Source organism: Panicum virgatum, chromosome 2N (assembly GCF_016808335.1).
Source record: "Panicum virgatum strain AP13 chromosome 2N, P.virgatum_v5, whole genome shotgun sequence".
NCBI lineage: Eukaryota > Viridiplantae > Streptophyta > Magnoliopsida > Poales > Poaceae > Panicum > Panicum virgatum.
The window spans coordinates 59,372,818-59,392,880 of record NC_053146.1 but is presented as its reverse complement, the minus strand read 5'-3'; the positions used below and the strand labels follow the sequence as shown (position 1 = coordinate 59,392,880).

At 50.8% G+C, this 20,063-nt stretch overlaps 1 protein-coding gene across 2 annotated transcripts; it reads right to left on the bottom strand.

The window, feature by feature from the left end:
• Nucleotides 1-936: 936 nt before the first annotated feature.
• On the bottom strand, nucleotides 937-6,793 carry LOC120661443 (filament-like plant protein 3). Of its 2 annotated transcripts, none has more exons than XM_039940307.1 (5): nucleotides 6,430-6,793; nucleotides 5,781-5,961; nucleotides 3,506-3,689; nucleotides 1,502-3,417; nucleotides 937-1,361 (listed from the first exon to the last, which is right to left on the bottom strand). In XM_039940307.1, the coding sequence occupies exons 2-5, from the start codon at nucleotides 5,883-5,885 to the stop codon at nucleotides 1,146-1,148; spliced, it is 2,421 nt and encodes an 806-aa protein (XP_039796241.1). In that variant the 5' UTR covers nucleotides 5,886-5,961; nucleotides 6,430-6,793; the 3' UTR covers nucleotides 937-1,145. The 2 variants fall into 2 exon arrangements, with proteins under 2 accessions (XP_039796241.1, XP_039796242.1); XM_039940308.1 differs by having other exon boundaries at nucleotides 953-1,361; nucleotides 6,404-6,662.
• Nucleotides 6,794-20,063: the final 13,270 nt, after the last annotated feature.

The following is a 20,063-nucleotide window of genomic DNA, read 5'->3' as shown; positions in this document are numbered from 1 at the left end:
AGGGGCACTGGCGAGCACGTACAGCAGGGGTGGTGGCCTGCGGTCCCGTCCTCGAGCGTGTCGTCGCCGTCGACCAAGGCCTGTAGGGGGATCAGAGGGGCCTACAATCCATGGCTGTGGTGTTCATCTTGCAGCCGTCGGCCGCTGTCCCTGCCCTTCCTCCTGCGCTGGCAGATGGAGGGTTAGCTGGTCACGTTGGGCGGGAGCAGTGCGACGAGCAAGAGGAGGTGGCGCTTGTTGCCACGCCAAAGAGGCAGGCCCGTCGCCGGGGACGAGGAGGCATCTGGATGAGCCCCGTCGCCAACTGGAGCTGTGGGCGGTCCAGCGCCGCGTTTCCTGCAGCGAGTGCAGCCAGAGCTATAGGCGGTCCGGCACCGTGTTCCCTCGGTGACGAGGTTTCCGCGAGGAAATTCGAGACGCAGCGGAAGGGAAGAAAGAGGGAAAAAAATGCCCGACATTGTGGGCCCACTGTCATGTGTCAGCTATGCCACCAAAACCACCCAACAAAACCACCGAATAGCCAAATGTGAACGGTTTCGATAGTTCGATGGTCATGGATACCCGATTTTGGAGTTGCATAACCAAAATCATACTCGGGCAATAGTTGGATGGTAAAAAATGGACTTTATTTATTTTATTAAATGATTTAAATAGTAAGATTCTCTAGGGCTATTTTTTAGCCTCTTAGATCCAAACGAGCCCATGGTCATGTGTTCCCACATGTTCTCTTCATCAAGGCAATGAGGAGTTCGGTTTGAGCAACGCTAGCTTTGTTTTTCTTTTTTTTTTTGTGAAAATTTAACGATTGGGGAGTGACCAGCAAGAGGAATGAGATAGAGCCTGATCACATTTCTAGAGTCTTCCGACAGTGAGGATGTTTCCAACCTAAGCACGCGGAATAATTCAGATGCAGCACATGTCGGGGGGAAAAAGCCATTTCCAAGGGACAAGGTGATCAAAGATAATCTTCAATATAAGTTCCCTCGAGGCTCATCACCAACTCTATAAACAGATTTCCCTATGAACATTTTTCCTCACCTATTGACTATTAACTTAACTCTATATGACGTGTGGGGAGATCATGGCAATCTCATCAAGCAATCATGCGGCAAAAGCCAAACAAAAACATCCACTTGCCACGAGGATCATGTGACTGCCAAATAGCCAATCTGCGCGGGATAGCTCGCTGGATGGAGCAGCTTCAGATCACCGTCCCAGGTGTCGGCTGAGGCGGCGCCACCAGTCTCGGTTCCAGGCAGGAATTCGTCGAAATCGGCCAAGGATTTCAGTTGGCTACTCAGTGAAGCTATCGTCTTCTGGCAGTCAGCTAGTTTACCAGCGGCCTTGGCTAGCTCTTTCTCCTGCAAAATGGGTTGGGTTTTCATGAGTCACAACACCACTGCAAGTTCTCAAACTACTGTATCCACTACCATAATTTACCACGATAGAAGGTAACATAAATGGACAGTAACAAAATGCCAATTGGTTCGGTAGAATTTACCTTCCTGATCTGAAGATCTTTGGTTGTCGTAGGCTTCACTGGTTGGTGACCCAGAGATCTGCTTGGCACTTGTTCTACAATCTTCAGAAATTTTGCTTCAAATTCCGACGACCGCGCCTTCTCTTTGTAAATCTGTTCCTCCAGAAATCTCATCTTCCTCAGTAACTCATCTGCTTCTTTCTCTTTGAGTTCAAAACGGGCAGCCAGTTCCTTCTTCTCAGTTTCAGAAGCACCCAGTGCAGATATATAAGCCGATGACAAGTTCTTCTGGCTCTCCAGCTTCTTTTCCAAGAGGCTGACATTCTCCTTCAAACTCTCAATTTCCGCTTGCCTCGACTGAAGCTGAGACTCCAATCCCACTGTCGCTGGCCTCTGTTTCTCCATTGCATCCTCTAGCATTTTAACCTTCTCATTCAGCGTAACAATCTCTGAATTTGCAGACTCCAGCTGGGTTCTAAGCTCATCTCTGTGTTTACCCAATGCCTCCAATTCTTCGCACCGTGTTGCGAGTTCGGTAGACGACGCCTTCTCTTGCTGAACTTCCAACTCCAAGCTACTCACCCTCTTGTGCAGCGATGCAATTTCCTCTCGTGCCGATGCCAGCTCTAGCTCTACGCCCTTCTTCTTCGCTTCCAGAGCATCAATGCCATGGCATTTCGTGGCGAGCCGGATCGACAGGGCCTTTTCCACCTCCAGCTTCCTCTCTAGCAGAGTGATCTTGTCACTTAACTTCTTGGCTTCGGACCGCGATGCCTCCAGCTGAGCGCTTATCTCCCTCTTCTCCGCTCCCAAGGCCTCCATATCCTGATACTTGGCTGCAAGCTCCAGCGTCAGAGCCTTCTCCGATTCGAGCCGTTCCTCCAGGATGCGCCCCTTGTCCAGCAAGTCCGCGATCTCGGCGCGGGCCAGCTCAAGTTTACCCTCAAGCTCGCTTCTCTTCGCCTCGGCGGCTTCTACCTCGGTCCCCATGGCGTGCTTCTCGCCATTGGCAAGGTTCAGCTGCCGCTGTAGCTCAGCTGATTTCTCCTCGGCCACCATCACACGGTGACGGCAAGTCAGCTCACGCTGAGCCTCGTGCAGGGCTTTCTCCCTCTCGGCCTTCTCGGCGGCCACCTTCTTGACCTTCTCCTCGAGCTTCGCCAGCCGCCCGCTCGCATCCTCGACGGAGGCGTCGCCTTTCGACGAATCGTTCACGGAGGCGAGCCTCTCCATCTCGAGGAAGTCGTCCATGACGCCGATGTCCGCGGCGGCGAGGCTGCCGGTCCTGGTGCTCGCGCTGTTCTTGTCGTTCTTGAACTGATCGAGCTCGGTGATCAGAGCCGAGGCCCACGAATCGGAGCAGTCCGACTGACAGTCCGTCACCGACTCGGCGTAGGCTGAGCTCGGAGAACGCCTGAGCTCGACGTTCATGGACGGTCGCCGTGCCGCGGCCTGCAGCCTCCTGCACTCGGCTTGGAGCTTGGCCACCTTCTTGATGCCCTCCAGCTGCTGCTTGCTCGCCGTCTCCGCGGCCCGCCGGTTGAGCTCCTTCTCGATCGTCCTGAGCTCCAGCTCCTCCGTCTTGGCGAGCAGCTGCACCTTCAGAGCCGAGTTCTCCTTCTCCAGGGCGGCCAGCTTGGAACCCGTGTCGCCGTCGGTGGCCACCGAGCGCTCGGACTTGGCCTCCAGCCTCGCCGTGAGCTCGACGATGCGCAGCTCGAGGTCGGTTTTATGGGACTCCCATTGCTGGGCCTGCTGCGCCAGCGCGTCCTGCACCGTCTGGTCCTGCTCTTCCTTTGCTCGCCGGAGTTGCCGGACGCATTCCTTCAGGGCGCCGTCGAGGTGGACGAGCCGGTCCTCCAGCGCTGAGTTCTTGGCCGTTGCAGCGTTCAGCTGCGTCTTCAGTGACGCGATCTCCTTCTCGGCCTTCTCCCATCCTAGTACAAAGGAATAAAGTTAAAAATTTGTTGAACTTTATGTTCAGAAAACTGCAAATATCTGATTCACTGTTGTGTTAGACCGTACCTAGAACAGCCTCCTCTGCAACTTTGGAATGCTGCTTCACGAGATCATCCTTGGCACGGATATCCTGAACCACGGATGACAGCCTCTCGCTCAACACCTTCATTTTTACATTGCTGTCGTCCTCCAATTCCTTCGACGAGATCTCCGGTGATTGTGTCGAATTCGGAGAACTCTTGGCAGTATCCTGATCAAGAACCGAAAACTGTCAAACATCGTGCAGATTAACTTGTTTGCTCATTTTGCAGAAACTAGGGAGAGGATTCAAACTATGAATCACCGATACTTCACTAACTCAGCCGTATCCGATACTTGCGTATCCGATACTTCGATACTCCGATACTCTCTCTATACTACCACTATGTCGTTTTTTAAACTCACGTATCGCCGTACCCGTATCGCGTATCGGTGATACATAGGATTCAAAGGAATGTGATTCAAAGGATTCAAAGAAACTGCAGATTAACACCTTAACTACCATGATTTAGTTCTTACGCTTTGAAATAGTATTATGCTTCGAGCAGTATTACACAACAGTGAGATGGTTGAAATGTCTGCAATACAATAACAACAAGCTCTACCAGAAGTATCAGAAAGTTCTGTCAAAATGGCTATCGAGGCACCAAACACTGTCACATCGAAACGCACGGCATGGTACTTAGGCGAGAGACCATGTTAGCCTGCCTAATGGCTCTCACCTACAGCTTTCAGCACACATAACTTCGAGACGACAGGGCACGCAGTACTTGCATAGAGTGTTGAAAGCGCCTACTGACATTACCATGGACATGGAGGAGAATGGAAGCTCCGGTCAAAGAAGAGGAACAATGGCGTAAGGTACTGATGCACTGCCCAGCGCAGGACCAGAGCTGAAAGAAAGAGAGGGGGGCATCTTGATTGCTCCGTGCCAGCACCCAGAAGCAACAGGATGAGCCATTTGGGTTGGGCCAAAGGCCATGCCACGGGCACGCAGTGAAGCACATGGAACGGCCAACCAACCAAGAGATTGCATCCTGATCCTGTTAAGCTCAGCCATGATGGTGTCAGAGGAAAAGTGAGTCCCAACCAACACCCACGTCCTCATTGTCCATAGGCAGGGCCGGCAGCGGTGAGGCCAGGTAGGGCTTGGCTTTCCCTGGCATGGCATGGAGGACAGCCTCGGTCGCGGCCTCTACCCCCACAGTGCAATCAGTCAGTGGCCTCCTACGGCATGGAATTTCTCACATGATCATGAACAGGGAGATCTGGTCAGCATCGTTCCTCCGCTTGCTGCTCAGCACAGCAATGCAGGAGGAAAGAATGGGAAACTGAATGTTGCTGGCCCTTGGCGCCATGTGGGTGCATAGGTGATGGGTACGGTCGGTGTGCCTTGGCCAAAAATGATTGATCTGCTGTTTGGGGGTCTACGCCGTATTTCGCGCAATTATCCTGTTTTTGGCAGACAAGGAGTTAAGCCCATACAGAATTGCCGAAACATCTGAAGGTACAAGGCTCCTGTAGCTCACAGCGTCAGGATTCAGGGGCCATGAACAGCAGGGAATTTGTCCAGGGATAAACTGAACGTCGTCGGAAATCCGGGTAACCCTATTGGAGCATAGGGGTTTTGAAGAGTTTGTGCTGCATTGCTGCAACTTGGAGGTAGAAGATTACCATGCTTGAGAGGCCCTACGGATCTGGTGCTGGATGAAACCTCACATGCACTGGCACTGCACATGCTACATGACCTGTTAACTGAAGGATTGCAGGAGTCTGAAAGTCAAATGAACGCCCTGCAATGCTTGCTTGCGGTTCACTCCTAGACTGGGTATTATTCTTCTTCAATGTGAAGACTGACACTGTTGTCTGATTTACACCTCTCTTCTCCCAGAACTCATCTAGCAACAGAGGCGGAGCCAGCAAAAAATTTTAGGTGGGGCAGGCCGGCAGTGGGCCGCCGGCGGGGCGCGGCAGACGGACACGGCAGACAGGTTTCCGGCGGCCGGCAGGGCGCGGCAGACGGGCACAGCAGCCGGTTCCCGGCGGCTAGCTGGGGCAGCAGCCCCACCGTGCGGTATGGTGGCTCCGCCACTGTCTAGCAACTAGCATTGACTACCAGCCTGTTGACTACATAAGTGGGAAACACGACGGGGAATTGAGTTTCCCTATGTATTTCCTTCTGAAATTGGGTGTAGCATTGTATGAATGCAGAATTCAGAACATGAGCAGATGAATGATGCACGTTTCTGCATACTATGAGGCTTGGTTTGGTTGAGAAGAAAGGCCAGGAGGAACTGTGCACCTGTTCGTCAGTGAGCCTCTCGGATGCTGAGGAGGGCGAGGTCTCGGTCTCGGCGGGGCTCCTGTCCGTCGACTTGCGCCGCCACAGCCAGCTCCGGCGATCCATCTCCGGAGTCCCCTACGCCAACCAATGCCGATCTCTCCTTCGTTCAGCGCGACCTCCGGAAGAGTTGATGATCCTTCTATAAAACCAAAAGGGACAAAAGTTCAGCCAACAGGTTGAACAATTAGTACACACAAGACTAGAACCCTGACCTTCAAGAACACAAACCTACACGCAATCCAATTCCAATGGTCCTATCAATTCATATTCAAATTTCCCAAATTCAATTGCACACCGATTATTATATCCATGTGGACTCCTTGTGCCGATGCAATTTTGGTTCCGATCGACGGGTAAAGGTGTCTAGATGAACACGATTACGATTCATCGGCAGAAACAAGTAGAATCGCTTCACTTGGGTTCCCAGGAAACAAGCCAAAATCACACAGAAACCACGCAATTCAGAGAACGCCGCACACGAATCGCGAGAAAAAAAAGGAGAAGGAACAGAGCAAAGTATCCGAGAACAGAGAGGCAACTCCAATCCAAGGAACTGATGAAGAGAGGACCAGCAGGACTACCTCCACGAAACGGGAAGGAGGCTCACCTCAACCCCGTGACCCGCGAGCACGAAGACGACGACGCCCCGCGCCCGCCCAACCAGACCCGGGAACCAGGGCGGCCGCCCCCGCAAGACCCGCGCCTTCCGTTTCGCTTCCGTCACCACCGCCTCCCCACTCCTCCTCCTCCTCCTGTGCGCGGCACACGAAGCGCGACCCCGATGCGAGGGGGCATGTCTCCACTGCGGTTGCTTCCGAGATTCTCACACCACACCCCACCACGCCGCACCGCACGGGCCCCTTTTAAAACAGCCCGTCTGCTCGCGAGAGAGAGAGAGAGAGGAGGGGCCGTGGCCGTTTCAGGAATGGAGGCTTCGCTGCGACGCCGGCCGTATCGGTAGTCGTGCGGGCGAGTGCGCTGTCATAAGTTTGCATGTACGTATACTGTCCAGTAGCGCCAGTAGCGCGCAATGCTGAGTCTACGGGTGATCATAACTTCAACAACTTATGATCGATTCGTTTCTTTCCTCTTCCCCCGTTCATCCTTCCTTTCCCTTCCCATTCCTCTCGACAGCTCCGCTCTCCCCCGCTGCCACGCCGGATCCTCTCTCCCCCGCCGCCGCGCGTCGGATCCGCTCTCCCCCGCGCTGGCAGCGAGCCCCCTTACCCTTCCCTCCCCTCTTCCTTCTCCCGCCGCCGCGCGCCGTGGATCCGCCTCCCTGGGCCGCCGCTTCCTTCTCCCGCCGTCGCGCGCCGCAGATCCGCCTCCCTGGGCCGCCGCTTCTTTCTCCCGCCACCGCGCGCCGCGGATCCGCCTCCCTGGGCCGCCGCTTCTTTCTCCCGCCGCCGCGCGCCGCGGATCCGCCTCCCTGGGCCGCCGCGTGCTCCCCCGCCGGCGCCCCCTGCGAGATCTGCCTCGCTGGCCCGCCGCCGCCCGGATCCGCCTTCCTGGGTTGTGCGGCGGTGGCCGCGCGGCGGGAGGTAGTGCCGCGGGCCGGCGGCGTCGGCGGGGGAGGTAGGTTTTTTTTGATATATCAATTTTTTTTACCAACCAAAAATTTTACCAAAAACTTTTTTTCTTTTGATTTTGATGCAATTTTTTTCTATAAGTATTTTTTTGTTTTTCGGATGAAAATTTTTTTACTAATTTTTTTTGTTCTGAATGTAAAATTTTTCTTTTCAAAATTTCTCAATTTTTGCCTCTCAAATTTTTGTTTCAAACTTTTTTTCGTCAAAAAATTTTCTCTCTCCAAAATTTCTCTTACAAAAAAATTCCCAAAATCGAAAAACGACAAAAAAATTACTAAAAATGAAAAAAAAAACAGTCGGGAGATCGACCGTAGGGAGCCGCTCACTACAGGCAACCGTAAATTAGCGAGACCCCTAGTAGCGTCTACATAATACAGACACATACAGACAGGTGCCGCCTCTGTTTCTATCGTTACAGGGCTCGTTTGTTGTTTGCACGGTGGCCTTAACGTATGTTTGCTTGAATACAAACATATATTATAAATAAATATATTATACGTATGTTTCCATTATATAAATAAATATATTGGGGGAAGTTTGAAGATTTTCGATATGGTGGGCAGACCATACGTTCATAAAGATGGTCAATATATTTTAGGAAAAAAAATATTTGTTCAGAAGCGTTTGGTTTGATGGTGCATTGCGTACTTACTTTGACAGTTTGACAGGATGGGGGCACATGGCAGTTTTATGGCGAGTTATTGTGTTCTCTTCTCTACCATTTTTTAAGTCCATGGAGGGAAAAACAAGATAAAGAGTGTTGATGTTTTATTTTCTTTCCCACTATTATTAAGCCGACCCACTTTAATGCCGCAAAAGATGCTGGATACCGTTCGCAAACATAAGATTTCCTAGCCCTGCATCAACTGCAGTGTTCCTCTGAAATTTTGGCGAAAATCAAGATTCAAGAGTGAAGTTGTCTTTTCTGCAATATTTAGCCATCCCACTTTGAAGCCACAGAAGAGCCGGTATGCATTCAGGAACATAGGATTTGTATCTTACCGATGAACCAAAATATTCCTCCAAAATTCCCGTGAAATTAATTGTCATGATCATTGAAATTCGCGAGATTATTGAATTATAAATGATTGAAGTATGCCATTATAGTCATCAAAACATGTACTATTTCGACTCCTTTTCCACTTGCACTGCCGAACAGAAAAGAAACATGTTACTAGTTACAGTAAATAATGCCATGAGGATTGAGGAGGGGCGAAGCTGCATGGAAGTGCCGGGGTCTGCCGACCCGACGATGTTTTGCAAAATCAGTGCTAAATCACTGTTTCGTACTGTTCTACCATGGAGTCGACTCCAGCGTGCAATGAAGCAGACCCCGGCAGCATTCTCGGCTGGCTTCGCCACTGGCCATGAGAATACATGGATGTGCACAACCAATTTCAAAACTTTGGACACTACTATGGGTGTGTTTAGATCCCTCAAAAACCACCCCAAAATTCAAATTTTCCATCACATCTCCATCACATCGAAACATTAAATATAGCAAATGACCCATGCATGGAGTACTAAATGTAGGTAAATAAAAAAACTAATTGCATAGTTTTGATGTACGTTGCGAGACGAATCTTTTGAGCCTAGTTAGGTCATGGTAGGACAATATTTACCACAAACAAACGAAACGTGCTACAGTATATGATGTGACTTTTTCGCATCCATTTTCACTCCATGTAAACACAGCCTATCATGGCAAACAATCGAGTCATGGGATGGGTATGGCAACGTCAACGATGGGCGAGTGTACCCTTCTGTACAGCGAGGGCGACACGCCGTCTCGCGCTGCGGTACGGCAGGCAAATATTTGCATGTCGCCACATGATCGAGCAGCATTTCTTTCCTTCCGTTGTCCTCTACAAGCAAGGTGATTGGTGTCGACGTGTGGTCACTGTCATGCTACGGGCAGGGACTGCTACACCTACACCAAATTGCCGCCGTGTTTAGTTCCAAAAATCAAAATTCCAATTTTTTTGAGCACTTGCATGGAGACTTAAATCTAGACGAAATAAAAAACGCATTGCGACTGCTGCCTGTAAATCGCGAGACGAATCTAATGAACATAATTATGCTGTAATTAGGCGCTAAATTGCTACAGTAAACAATCTCTAATGACGGATTAATTAGGCTCATTAGATTCGTCTCGCGATTTACAGACGACTTCTGTAATTATTTTTGTGATTAGTCTATGTTTAGTACTTCAAATGTAGAAAGATGTCTTTTCAAAAATTTTACGAGAGTCAACTAAACACGGCCTGCATCTCATTTTTGCAAACAAGACATCACCCCAAAGAAAAATGATGCTGGAGAAAACTTTGTATTTATTTATATATGGCCAATATTAGAGCATCTCCAAGAGTCTCTCTAAATTTCACCCTCTAAATCATCATTTGGCGAGTCATGTACATAAAAATCGCTCTCTATATATCTTCACTCTCCAACAGCTTTTCTATATGTTGTTTAGACTCTAAAGAGCCATTTTCGCTATCTATTTTTGGCTAGCAAGAAATCTGGAATAGATGATGGCTATATTTGGATAACCACTTAGTGAAGCTCTTGGAGGCTATTTTTTCCATCAAAATATCTATTTCTAATAATTAGGATGGATATAAAGAGTTTTTTGGAGTTGCTCTTACTTCTATATATGACAGAGAAAACTGATGAATGCTGACGTCGGAGTCGTCAGGTTGGCATCTTGTGGGGCTCTGAAAGCGCCCTGCAGGAGGTGGAATTTATTATTTTGGGAGGAAGAAATGGTGTCGAAAAGTGTAGGGTCGCAATCAAAATGTCCTTTTCATATTATGAACTTTTCTTTTGTTATAAGTAAGGAGACAATCAGACATGTACTGATTAATCAACCCTTCTTTATTTCTGATCATCCTTCTAATCGCCCTAGCTAATCCATGACGGGGGAGTTTTGACGTGTATTGGCTGCCAACCATGGATTATCCTCTTCAGCAATTTTATGGCTTTGTGTTGCCCTAGGACGGTTCAAAAGGTAGGCCCAGGCATTCTAGATTATTTTGTCATTCTACATTGCTACTTGTGTAGCACGCACTAGGCGAACGGACCTCTAGCTGATTTGATTAGATAGCTTCGATCACACTCATTAGGTCCTGGATTTGAATTCCGGTGGGAGCGAATTCTAGATTGAGGTTAAAAAATTCCTCCTCACTAGCCAGAGAAGCCAGAGTTCAAAGGTTTTCTCGGCCGGGAAGCCGAAGTCGCTTCCTCTTAATGAAAAATAATAGGCGCCATCATACCCCCACCGGTCGAGTTTTTTTAGCACGCACCATCCAAAAGGTATATATATGCTATGTGTCTATTTGGGAGTTTCAAAGTATTTTGATCATGTGAGCACTTTGGATCAGATGAAAAAACTGTAGATAATTCTCATTAAATTATAATGGACTAGCATGTTCCAATGTTCCATAGGAATGTCATACTTTTTTTTGGGAGTTTTTTTGCTGCCTCGGTGTCAGGGCATGTGGCATAGGTGACGCCGCGCTACCCTTCATCTTATCGTCGTCGTTGCAGAGGATAAGCTCAACCTCAGAAGCAGGAGGTGAGCGAAGATCCGGCCGACGCTTGTGCGTTCCCCACGGACGGCGCCAGATGTCGCGGCTCTAAGAGGAGGGCCACAGCCGGGTGGCGTAGTGCACCCGCCTAATCCCTGAAGGTGGTTACTCGGGGAAGTGCAAGCGATACCCCAGATCTACTCATCAAGCAAGCACACAAGAACACTCGAGGATTTAGAGTGGTTCGGGCCGCCGGAGCGTAATACCCTACGTCCACTGAGAGTAGTATTGCTCTTGTGTCTGTGGATGAGTCTATCCTCTGCCTCCCAGTCCCCCTTTTGGACTTGGGCTCTTCTCTAACGGGCGTCTCCTTTTATAGCGCAAGGAGGACGCGTACACAGGTGTTGGACCCCAACATGTGGGCCAAACAAGGATGTATAGTATACTACGGAAAAGATACTAACAGTGCTTGAGATTCTCTGAAGGGGGTCTCCACTTGTCCCATCGGCTAGGCGCCCGTTGAGGCAGTGTAGGTTGCGGCGTAGACTGTTGGGTCTACCGCGTAGGCGTTATGATACTCCGTCGCCGAGCTGTCGTGTCCAACTGGAGTAGCAGACTGACGCGCGTGAGTGGATGGTGCCAGCGGCTGCACTGTGTGCCTTGGTAACGCGCGATCAACAGTACAGCCTGGCAAAAGTCTCCTCGCGCTCTGCTGTGGCAGAGCGCACTTAACGTCTCCCGCATTGAATGTGGTAGGTGGGCAAGTCTTCTCGAGGGAGCTTGGTAGCCGTGTGCGCACCTATGCCTGCGGACATGTGGCAGCTCCGGACCCCCTCAGGTGAGGTGTCTGTTCCCTCCCTGCAGAGGGGTCCGGATAGTATATGGGGGTCCGGGACCCGTGGGGGTCCGGGGCCCCCGGCTGTTTAGCTGAGCGCTCTCTTCTCCGGAACACGTGGTGACACCGGACCCATCCCGAGCGGGAGGCAGGTCCGGGACTGTTGGTCCGGTGAGATGGAGCCGGTCTCCAGGGGTCCGGCTGCTCAGTTTCTTAGGGCGTAGTTATGGATAACTACACGGGTCTTGACATAGCAAGAGGTGGTACCCCAGTCTAGAGGTACCGACAGTGGCCCCCGGGTCCACCTCGGGGGAGGTACGAACCCGCAGGTGGGGCCATTATCGTGACGTATCGCGACGCAAAACTGGTTGTGCTGGTGTGCTCATGTCGAGAGCGGGTGCTCCGGACCCCCTAAAGGCCGTAGCACTGGTCGCCAGGTTCAGGTACTAGGGCGCTTTCCGCAGGGCGGCGAAGGTGCAGGTTTAGGGTACGGAACCAAGCTAAGCGGCTGCACGGACCTCGATCCGTCCAGGGAGCGAGCACCACTTCCCCGGACCCGGCTCCAGCGACCGTGGCGAGCGGTCTCCGCCGGAGCGGGCCACCGGAGCGGACTTGGAGCGACCGTGGCGAGCGGTCTCCGCCGGAGCGGGCCAACGGAGTGGACTTTGAGCGACCGTGGCGAGCGGTCTCCACCGGAGTGGACTTGGAGCGACCGTGGTGAGCGGTCTCCACCGTAGCGGGCCACTGGAGTGGACTTTGAGCGACCGTGGCGAGCGGTCTCCGCCAGAGCGGGCCACCGGAGTGGACTTGGAGCGACCGTGGCGAGCAGTCTCCGCCGGAGCGAGCCACCGGAGTGGACTTTGAGCGACCGTGGCGAGCGGTCTCCGCCGGAGCGGGCCACCGGAGTGGACTTTGAGCGACCGTGGCGAGCGGTCTCCGCCGGAGCGGGCCACCGGAGTGGACTTTGAGCGACCGTGGCGAGCGGTCTCCGCCGGAGCGGGCCACCGGAGTGGACTTAGACCGACCGTGGCTAGTGGTCTCCGCCGGAGCAGGCCACCGGAGTGGACTTTGACTGTTGCCATCAATCCTCCGAGATATGTTACCGGACCTCGCGGTGGGGCATAGGAAACCAAGCCTTATACTAGAAAGAAGTCCGGACCTCTAGACACAGCAGCTTCGGATACTAGGGTACTCGTAACAGTGCAGTGAAGTGCGTAGGCTTAGGGTACATTACCAGGCTAAGCGGCTACGCAGAACTCCTCCACCCCAGGATACAAGCACCACTTCTCCGGAGCAGGTCCCTAGAAGTTCGGACCATCTTTCAGCTAGAAGGGGTGTCCCAACCTGACTACAAGCCAGCAACTCAACTTGGATCGTTAGCAACAAAAGAAGGATCTCTGTTCAGAAAAAAGGAAACATGCAAGCTGAACGGACAAGTGACATTAAGCTAATGTAAAGATAGGACTGAGAAAGCAAATCTCCTTCATTACTTGATTTGTGGTGTACATCAGAGGCCGGGATTACGAGAGCGGACCTCTACCGCTCTGGACCACTTGCTGGTGTCGCCTGTTTGTGCGATGAAACCAGAGGTTGGGTTTACAAGGGCGGACCTTTACCACTCTGGACCACACGTAGGTACCGCATCATTACAAAGGGGAAACACACTCAATCCTATCTAGTGATAACCCACAGTTGTCGCCCCGTAAGGCGTGCATGTTGCTGGCCGTAGTGGAACTACCACCTTGGGGGCTCTTCTCAGTCGTTGGGGGCGAAGGCGCCCTAGACGTGCTTGTACAGCATCATCCAGCATCACCTCGAGAGCTTGCGGGGCTCTTCCCAGCACAAGAACTGTCCCACGCTCAGATAGCATGGGAACAAATTCTTTGGCTTTGAATGGTAGTGGCCCTGCCACTGCCGGCTGCCGGCGGAAGCCAGCCCGATGGCTGCCCTCGATGTGCTGAAGCCAGCTTGACGTCCTGGCACAGCGGAAGGACGGGTGCTCGTTTGGGCGAGCACGGAGCGTGGAGAAGGGCGGTCGTTCGCCGGCTTCGCCTTGGTGCTGGCACAGGGCCCCCGCGCCTTGCGATGGAGGCTGAAGCTTGTCTGCAGCAGCTCCAAGGGTGGCTTGAGCCAGGCGAGGGAGAAGGCGACAGACATCCTTCTAGCTCCAGCTCCATCTTGAGAGGAAACCTCGAGCCGACGTCGTGCCGCCGCAGGAGACCCCGAGTGGTTGCTTGAGAGAAAACCTTGAGCCGACACTAAGGTGTCGCAGGGTGACGGGAAGCAGGCGCCGCCCCCGCGCGCCACCGCGCCGGCTCTGAGGTGTCGTAATGGTGACGCATAGCAGGCGCCGCTGCCGTGCGCCACCGCACCGAGGACATTGCTGCCTCGGTGTCAGGGCATGTGGCGTAGGTGACGCCGCACTACCCTTCATCTTCTCGTCGTCGTTGCAGAGGATAAGCTCAACCTTAGAAGCAAGAGGTGAGCGAAGATCCGGCCGACGCTTGCGCGTTCCCCACGGACGGCGCCAAATGTCGCGGTTCTAAGAGGAGGGCCACAGCCGGGTGGCGTAGTGCACCCGCCTAATCCCTGAAGGTGGTTACTCGGGGAAGTGCAATCGATATCCCAGATCTACTCATCAAGCAAGCACACAAGAACACTCGAGGATTTAGAGTGGTTCGGGCCGCCGGAGCGTAATACTCTACGTCCACTGAGAGTAGTATTGCTCTTGTGTCTGTGGATGAGTCTATCCTCTGCCTCCCAGTCCCCCTTTTGGACTTGGGCTCTTCTCTAACGGGCGTCTCCTTTTATAGCACAAGGAGGACGCGTACACAGGTGTTGGACCCCAACATGTGGGCCAAACAAGGATGTATAGTATACTACGGAAAAGATACTAACAGTGCTTGAGATTCTCTGAAGGGGGTGTCCACTTGTCCCATCGGCTAGGCGCCCGTTGAGGCAGTGTAGGTTGCGGCGTAGACTGTTGGGTCTACCGCGTAGGCGTTATGATACTCCGTCGCCGAGCTGTCGTGTCCAACTGGCGTAGCAGACTGACGCGCGTGAGTGGATGGTGCCAGCGGCTGCACTGTGTGCCTTGGTAACGCGCGATCAACAGTACAGCCTGGCAAAAGTCTCCTCGCGCTCTGCTGTGGCAGAGCGCACTTAACGTCTCCCGCATTGAATGTGGTAGGTGGGCAAGTCTTCCCGAGGGAGCTTGGTAGCCGTGTGCGCACCTGTGCCTGCGGACACGTGGCAGCTCCGGACCCCCTCAGGCGGGGTGTATGTTCCCTCCGTACAGAGGGGTCCGGATAGTATATGGGGGTCCGGGACCCGTGGGGGGTCCGGGGCCCCCGGCTGTTTAGCTGAACGCTCCCTTCTCTGGAACACGTGGTGACACCGGACCCATCCCGAGCGGGAGGCAGGTCCGGGACTGTTGGTCCGGTGAGATGGAGCCGGTCTCCAGGGGTCCGGCTGCTCAGTTTCTTAGGTCGTAGTTACGGATAACTACGCGGGTCTTGACATAGCAAGAGGTGGTACCCCAGTCTAGAGGTACCGAAGCGCACTTGAGCCGAATTAATTCGGGCGGTTCTGCCACAGTCGTGCTGCTGGCCTACTTCCCAGCCAACATAGATCCCTTCCCTATCACCTACCTGGGAATTCCTTTAGGAATAAGGAAGCTAAGCCCGTGTTCAGTTCCAAACTTCCAAATTCAAAATTTTTTTTCCGGCACCCGCATGGAGACTTAAATCTAGACGAAATAAAAAACGCATTGCGACTGCTGTCTGTAAATGGCGAGACGAATCTAATGAACCTAATTAGGCTGTAATTAGATGCTAAATTGCTACAGTAATGCTACACTAAATAATCTCTAATGACAGATTAATTAGGCTAATTAGATTCGTCTCGCGATTTACAGACGAGTTCTGTAATTATTTTTGTGATTAGTCTATGTTTAGTATTTCAAATATAGAAAGATGCCTTTTCAAAATTTTTACAGGCTGCAACCAAACGGGGCCTAAACAAGAAAGATCTACAGCCTCTGGTCGACAAGGTTGCCAAACGCCTACCATCTTGGAAGGCAAATTTACTTAATAAGGCTGGTCGCACCGTGTTAATCAAATCCACGCACACGGCTCTGGCGGTTAAGATTTCCCCCTGGCAATTCAGTGCATAGATAAGATCAGAAAGGGATTTCTTTGGACGGGTGCAGCTTCTGCTAAGAGCGGTCACTGCTTGCTTGCTTGGCCGCGGGTCTGCCGGCCTCCTGATCTCGGTGGCCTGGGCATTATTGACCTGGAGCGGTTTGGTTTCGCACTTAAAATGAGATGGCTCTGGCTTCGCAAAACTGATCCAACTAGACCTTGGCACAACCTGATCGATGTCAGAGAGCCGATTGTCGAAGCCATGTTTCGTGCATCAGTGTACGTGGAACTCGGGGATGGTAACACGACATTGTTCTGGTAGGATCGATGGATAAATGGTATATCGCTGCAGGACATGGCGCCATGTCTGTGCAATGTGGTCAGCACCCGGGTTCGAGCTCAATGCACGGTGGCACAAGCTCTAACTAACAATCAATGGATCAGGGACATCTCGGGGGCCTTGACAGTGCAGGTTCTCGTGGAGTATCTTCAAGTTTGGGATCAAATGCAACTCATTCAGCTCAACCAAAACCCAGATCGGGTGTGTTGGAAATGGACTGCCGATCGATGCTTCTCCACGGCTTCAGCTTATCGCTCTTTCTTCCTTGGTCAGTATGCTGTCAAGGGTGCAAAACTACTCTGCAAAGCTCGCGCTCCTCCCAAGTGTAAGTTTTTCATCTGGTTGGTCCTTCATGATCAATGCTGGACAGCTCACCGTCGCAAAAGACGCAATCTACAAGTGGACGACTCTTGTGCTCTCTGCTGTCAGGAACCTGAAACCATTGATCATCTACTCACTTCCTGTGTTTTTTCGAGAGAAATTTGGTCTAGAATCTTCCTCCGACTAGGCTGGTCCGATCATGTCCCTCCTGCAGCTTGCACTGCCTTTGCCGATTGGTGGACTTCAGCCCACAAAAGGATTGCTAAGCCTGATCGCAAAAGTTTTGACTCATTACTCATTCTCGCGGCCTGGTGTCTATGGAAGGAGCGCAACCGGAGGATATTTGACCACCAAACACGCAGCACAGCAGACCTTTTTTCTCTTATATCTGATGAGGTGGTGTTTTGTGCCAAGCAGGTCACCAGCAGCTTGTTCCAGTAGCTACGGCCTTCGGCAGGTCGTTGGGTCGCCAAAATATTCAGATGTAATTTTCTCTTTTGCAAACTTTGAGTGACCAATTCCCTTTTTTGTAATTGGTCATTGTACATAAATTTTTCTATTCTTTTAATGAAAAACATGCTAAGGCACGTTCGCGAAAAAAATACGGTTGACACACCAAAAAAAAACTCTTCTACGAAAGAAGGCCCCATGTCCCACCCTTGCCTCATACCAACCTCATGTTCTGAACTAAATCTGTCCATAATAAGTATGCAGAAAAGGAATAATCACACAAAAGGAGCTGAGAGCTCATGCTACAGTATCGAGGTGAGATAAACATGGTCTCGAACGTTTCGAGGATGATCCTTACAGACAGCATCTTTTTAATCTGGAATTGCTAGTGTGGCATCGTGTCGCAAAATCCTTCAAGCCACAACTCAGTGAACCACAAAACAGGAAGCCCTCGCCCAACTTCTTTGTTTCATTGGAAAATGCAGCTAAAAATATTTATATAGATATATAGTACTCGTAGATTCTCCTATCGTTCTCCGACAACCTGACAAAATCTCAACTGTTGAGGGTGTGTTTAGTTCCCACAAAATTTTCAAATTTTCCATCACATCCCCTATCATATCGAAACATTAAATATATCAAATGACCCATGCATGAAGTACTAAATATAGTTAAATAAAAAAACTAATTGCTTAGTTTTGATGTACGTTGCGAGACGAATCTTTTGAGCCTAGTTAGATCATGGTAGGACAATATTTACCACAAACAAACGGAAAGTGCTACAGTGTGATACAGTGACTGATGTGACTTTTTCTCCCACCTTTTCACCCCATCTAAACACAGCCCGAGAAATTGGGGTTCTTGTCATCCATTCTCACGGTTCTTGTCACCTTGGATTCTGTACTGATCTTTTAGCTGACTTTAAGCTCTACTCTACTCAAGTTCTAATTAGACCAATCTCAGTGGTGCGTGCCATTGCACAGTTACCAACACTGTGTGTGAATTAGATAACCGAGCTGAAAGAGTACTATGGTGATAACACTCAGGGGCGTAGCTCTGGCCCCCTATGGTTCCCAATTTTGCATTATAAATTTGAAATTTGATTAAATTTTTATATAAATTGATATAGTTGGCCCCCCTAATAATAAAAAAATAAATTCTTGGCTCCGCCCCTGATAACACTGCTCTTGTCCTGACCGAAAATTTAAATATTAAATAAAAAATGCATGTCTAACTAGCATTTCAGCCAGAGAAGGCCTGATGGCGAAGAGATTCTGTTGAGCTGGCATGCATTTCGCGGCACGTCCGTCTGTCTCAAAACAGTTTCTTATAAATTGGGGACTGAGCAAAATAAAGGACGTATCAATATTGAATTCAAACTCCACCACTGTTGAAGGCGAACGTCACTTTCGTAATCTTGTTTAGGGCCTTGAGGGGATAATGCTTTAATTTGAACACAACTACACAAGGCACCTAGTATAGACGATGCTTCTTTGTTTTCCCCCCACCTGCATGGCACACAGTACAAGAACTTGTTCGCCTTATTTTATTTAATATATATCACCCTGGTTTGAAAAAAAATGAAGGGTTGCATTGGGATTTGAAAAGATATCTTCGCAAAAAAGTGAAAAGATATATTTTGGTAGGCCAAATGTTGAGAAATCTCTGCAGGACTACCAGCAGCAGAGCTCGAGTGCTTGACCAATACCAGTGTTGTGTTCCCATACGGACTACCATGTGCGTGTGTGGTCACCGCTGGGGGCTCATATCTATCTTGTGAAAGATAGATAAGGCATTTATTTTTAAAGTCTACTTAGACCTAATTATTTACTGTAAATATATTTAATATTTTGATAATAATAATTCAATATTTTATTAAATATATTCAACATTTAGCTTTCAAAATATTAAAACTGTAAAGGCAAAATGTTGAAATTAAAAATATAAAATATTAAAAATACTAAATAAAAATATTAAAGATTTCCTCTTCGGCAAGGCCCTTCGGCGGCGCATCGCGCGCGCCCGCAGCAGCACGCAGCCCGCAGTAAGCAGCAGCCCGCACACAGCAGCCCGCAGCGGCGGCCACGCAGCAGCAGCACGCGGCGCGCGACAGCGAGCAGCAGCAGCCCGCAGAGCGCGGCGGGCAGGCAGGGGGTGGCGGCGGCGCGTGATGAGGAGGGGGCACGATGAGAAAGAAGGTTAGGTTTGAGAAAATCCAACAAATGAAATAGTTTGCACGAATATCAAACACTAAAAAATCGGCAAATAAAATCAATCAAAAAATATATAGGATCCACCTCACCGCTGGGCATGTCCTCGGCCCCGTAGTCGGAGGCCCAACCCGGCAACACCGACCCAGCCCATTGCCGCTTTCGTTCGCGCTTGTACCGTCAACCGTGTAGTACGCAGTACGCACGCATAGCAGGCACAATCCCCTGTCTCGCTGTCCAGCGTCCGGTGCCTTCCTCATCGACGTCTTTGTCTGCACGTATCGGCGCCATTGCCGTCTCCCCGTGCCGGTCGATCGAGCAGCATGCCAGAATCGGTCGCCGATCGGTTCGCCATTGGCGGCGATTCCTGCTTGCGTGGTCCCTATGCGCCAAGGACGGCGGGAGGCCGCGTCGTCCGCACCGAGCCAGGACAAGCGAGTCCGACCTGACTTCCACCCTGTTCGGCTGCTGGGCGGTTGCGGCTGCTGCTGGCGGCTGTGGCGTGAGTGCAGAACCAGCCAAGAGCAGCCGGCCGAGCACCAGCCAAGCACCAGTCGAACACAGGCGAAGTCGAGTTTGGACAAGATATTTTACAAGATTGTGTATCATCATATCATCTGCATGTGTGATTTTTTGGTGAATTTAGACGATTTTTTTGCCGTGGTTTGTATGAGTTTTCACAGTAGCCTGGTTTCCATAGCATACGTTGCCTTGTTTTTTAACCAAACAAAGGTATTTGTTCCGGCTGTAAAAAGGTAATACTTTATAGGAAAAAGTCCGGTTTACACCCTCCAACTGTCGCAAAAGTCTGATTTTCAACCTTCAAC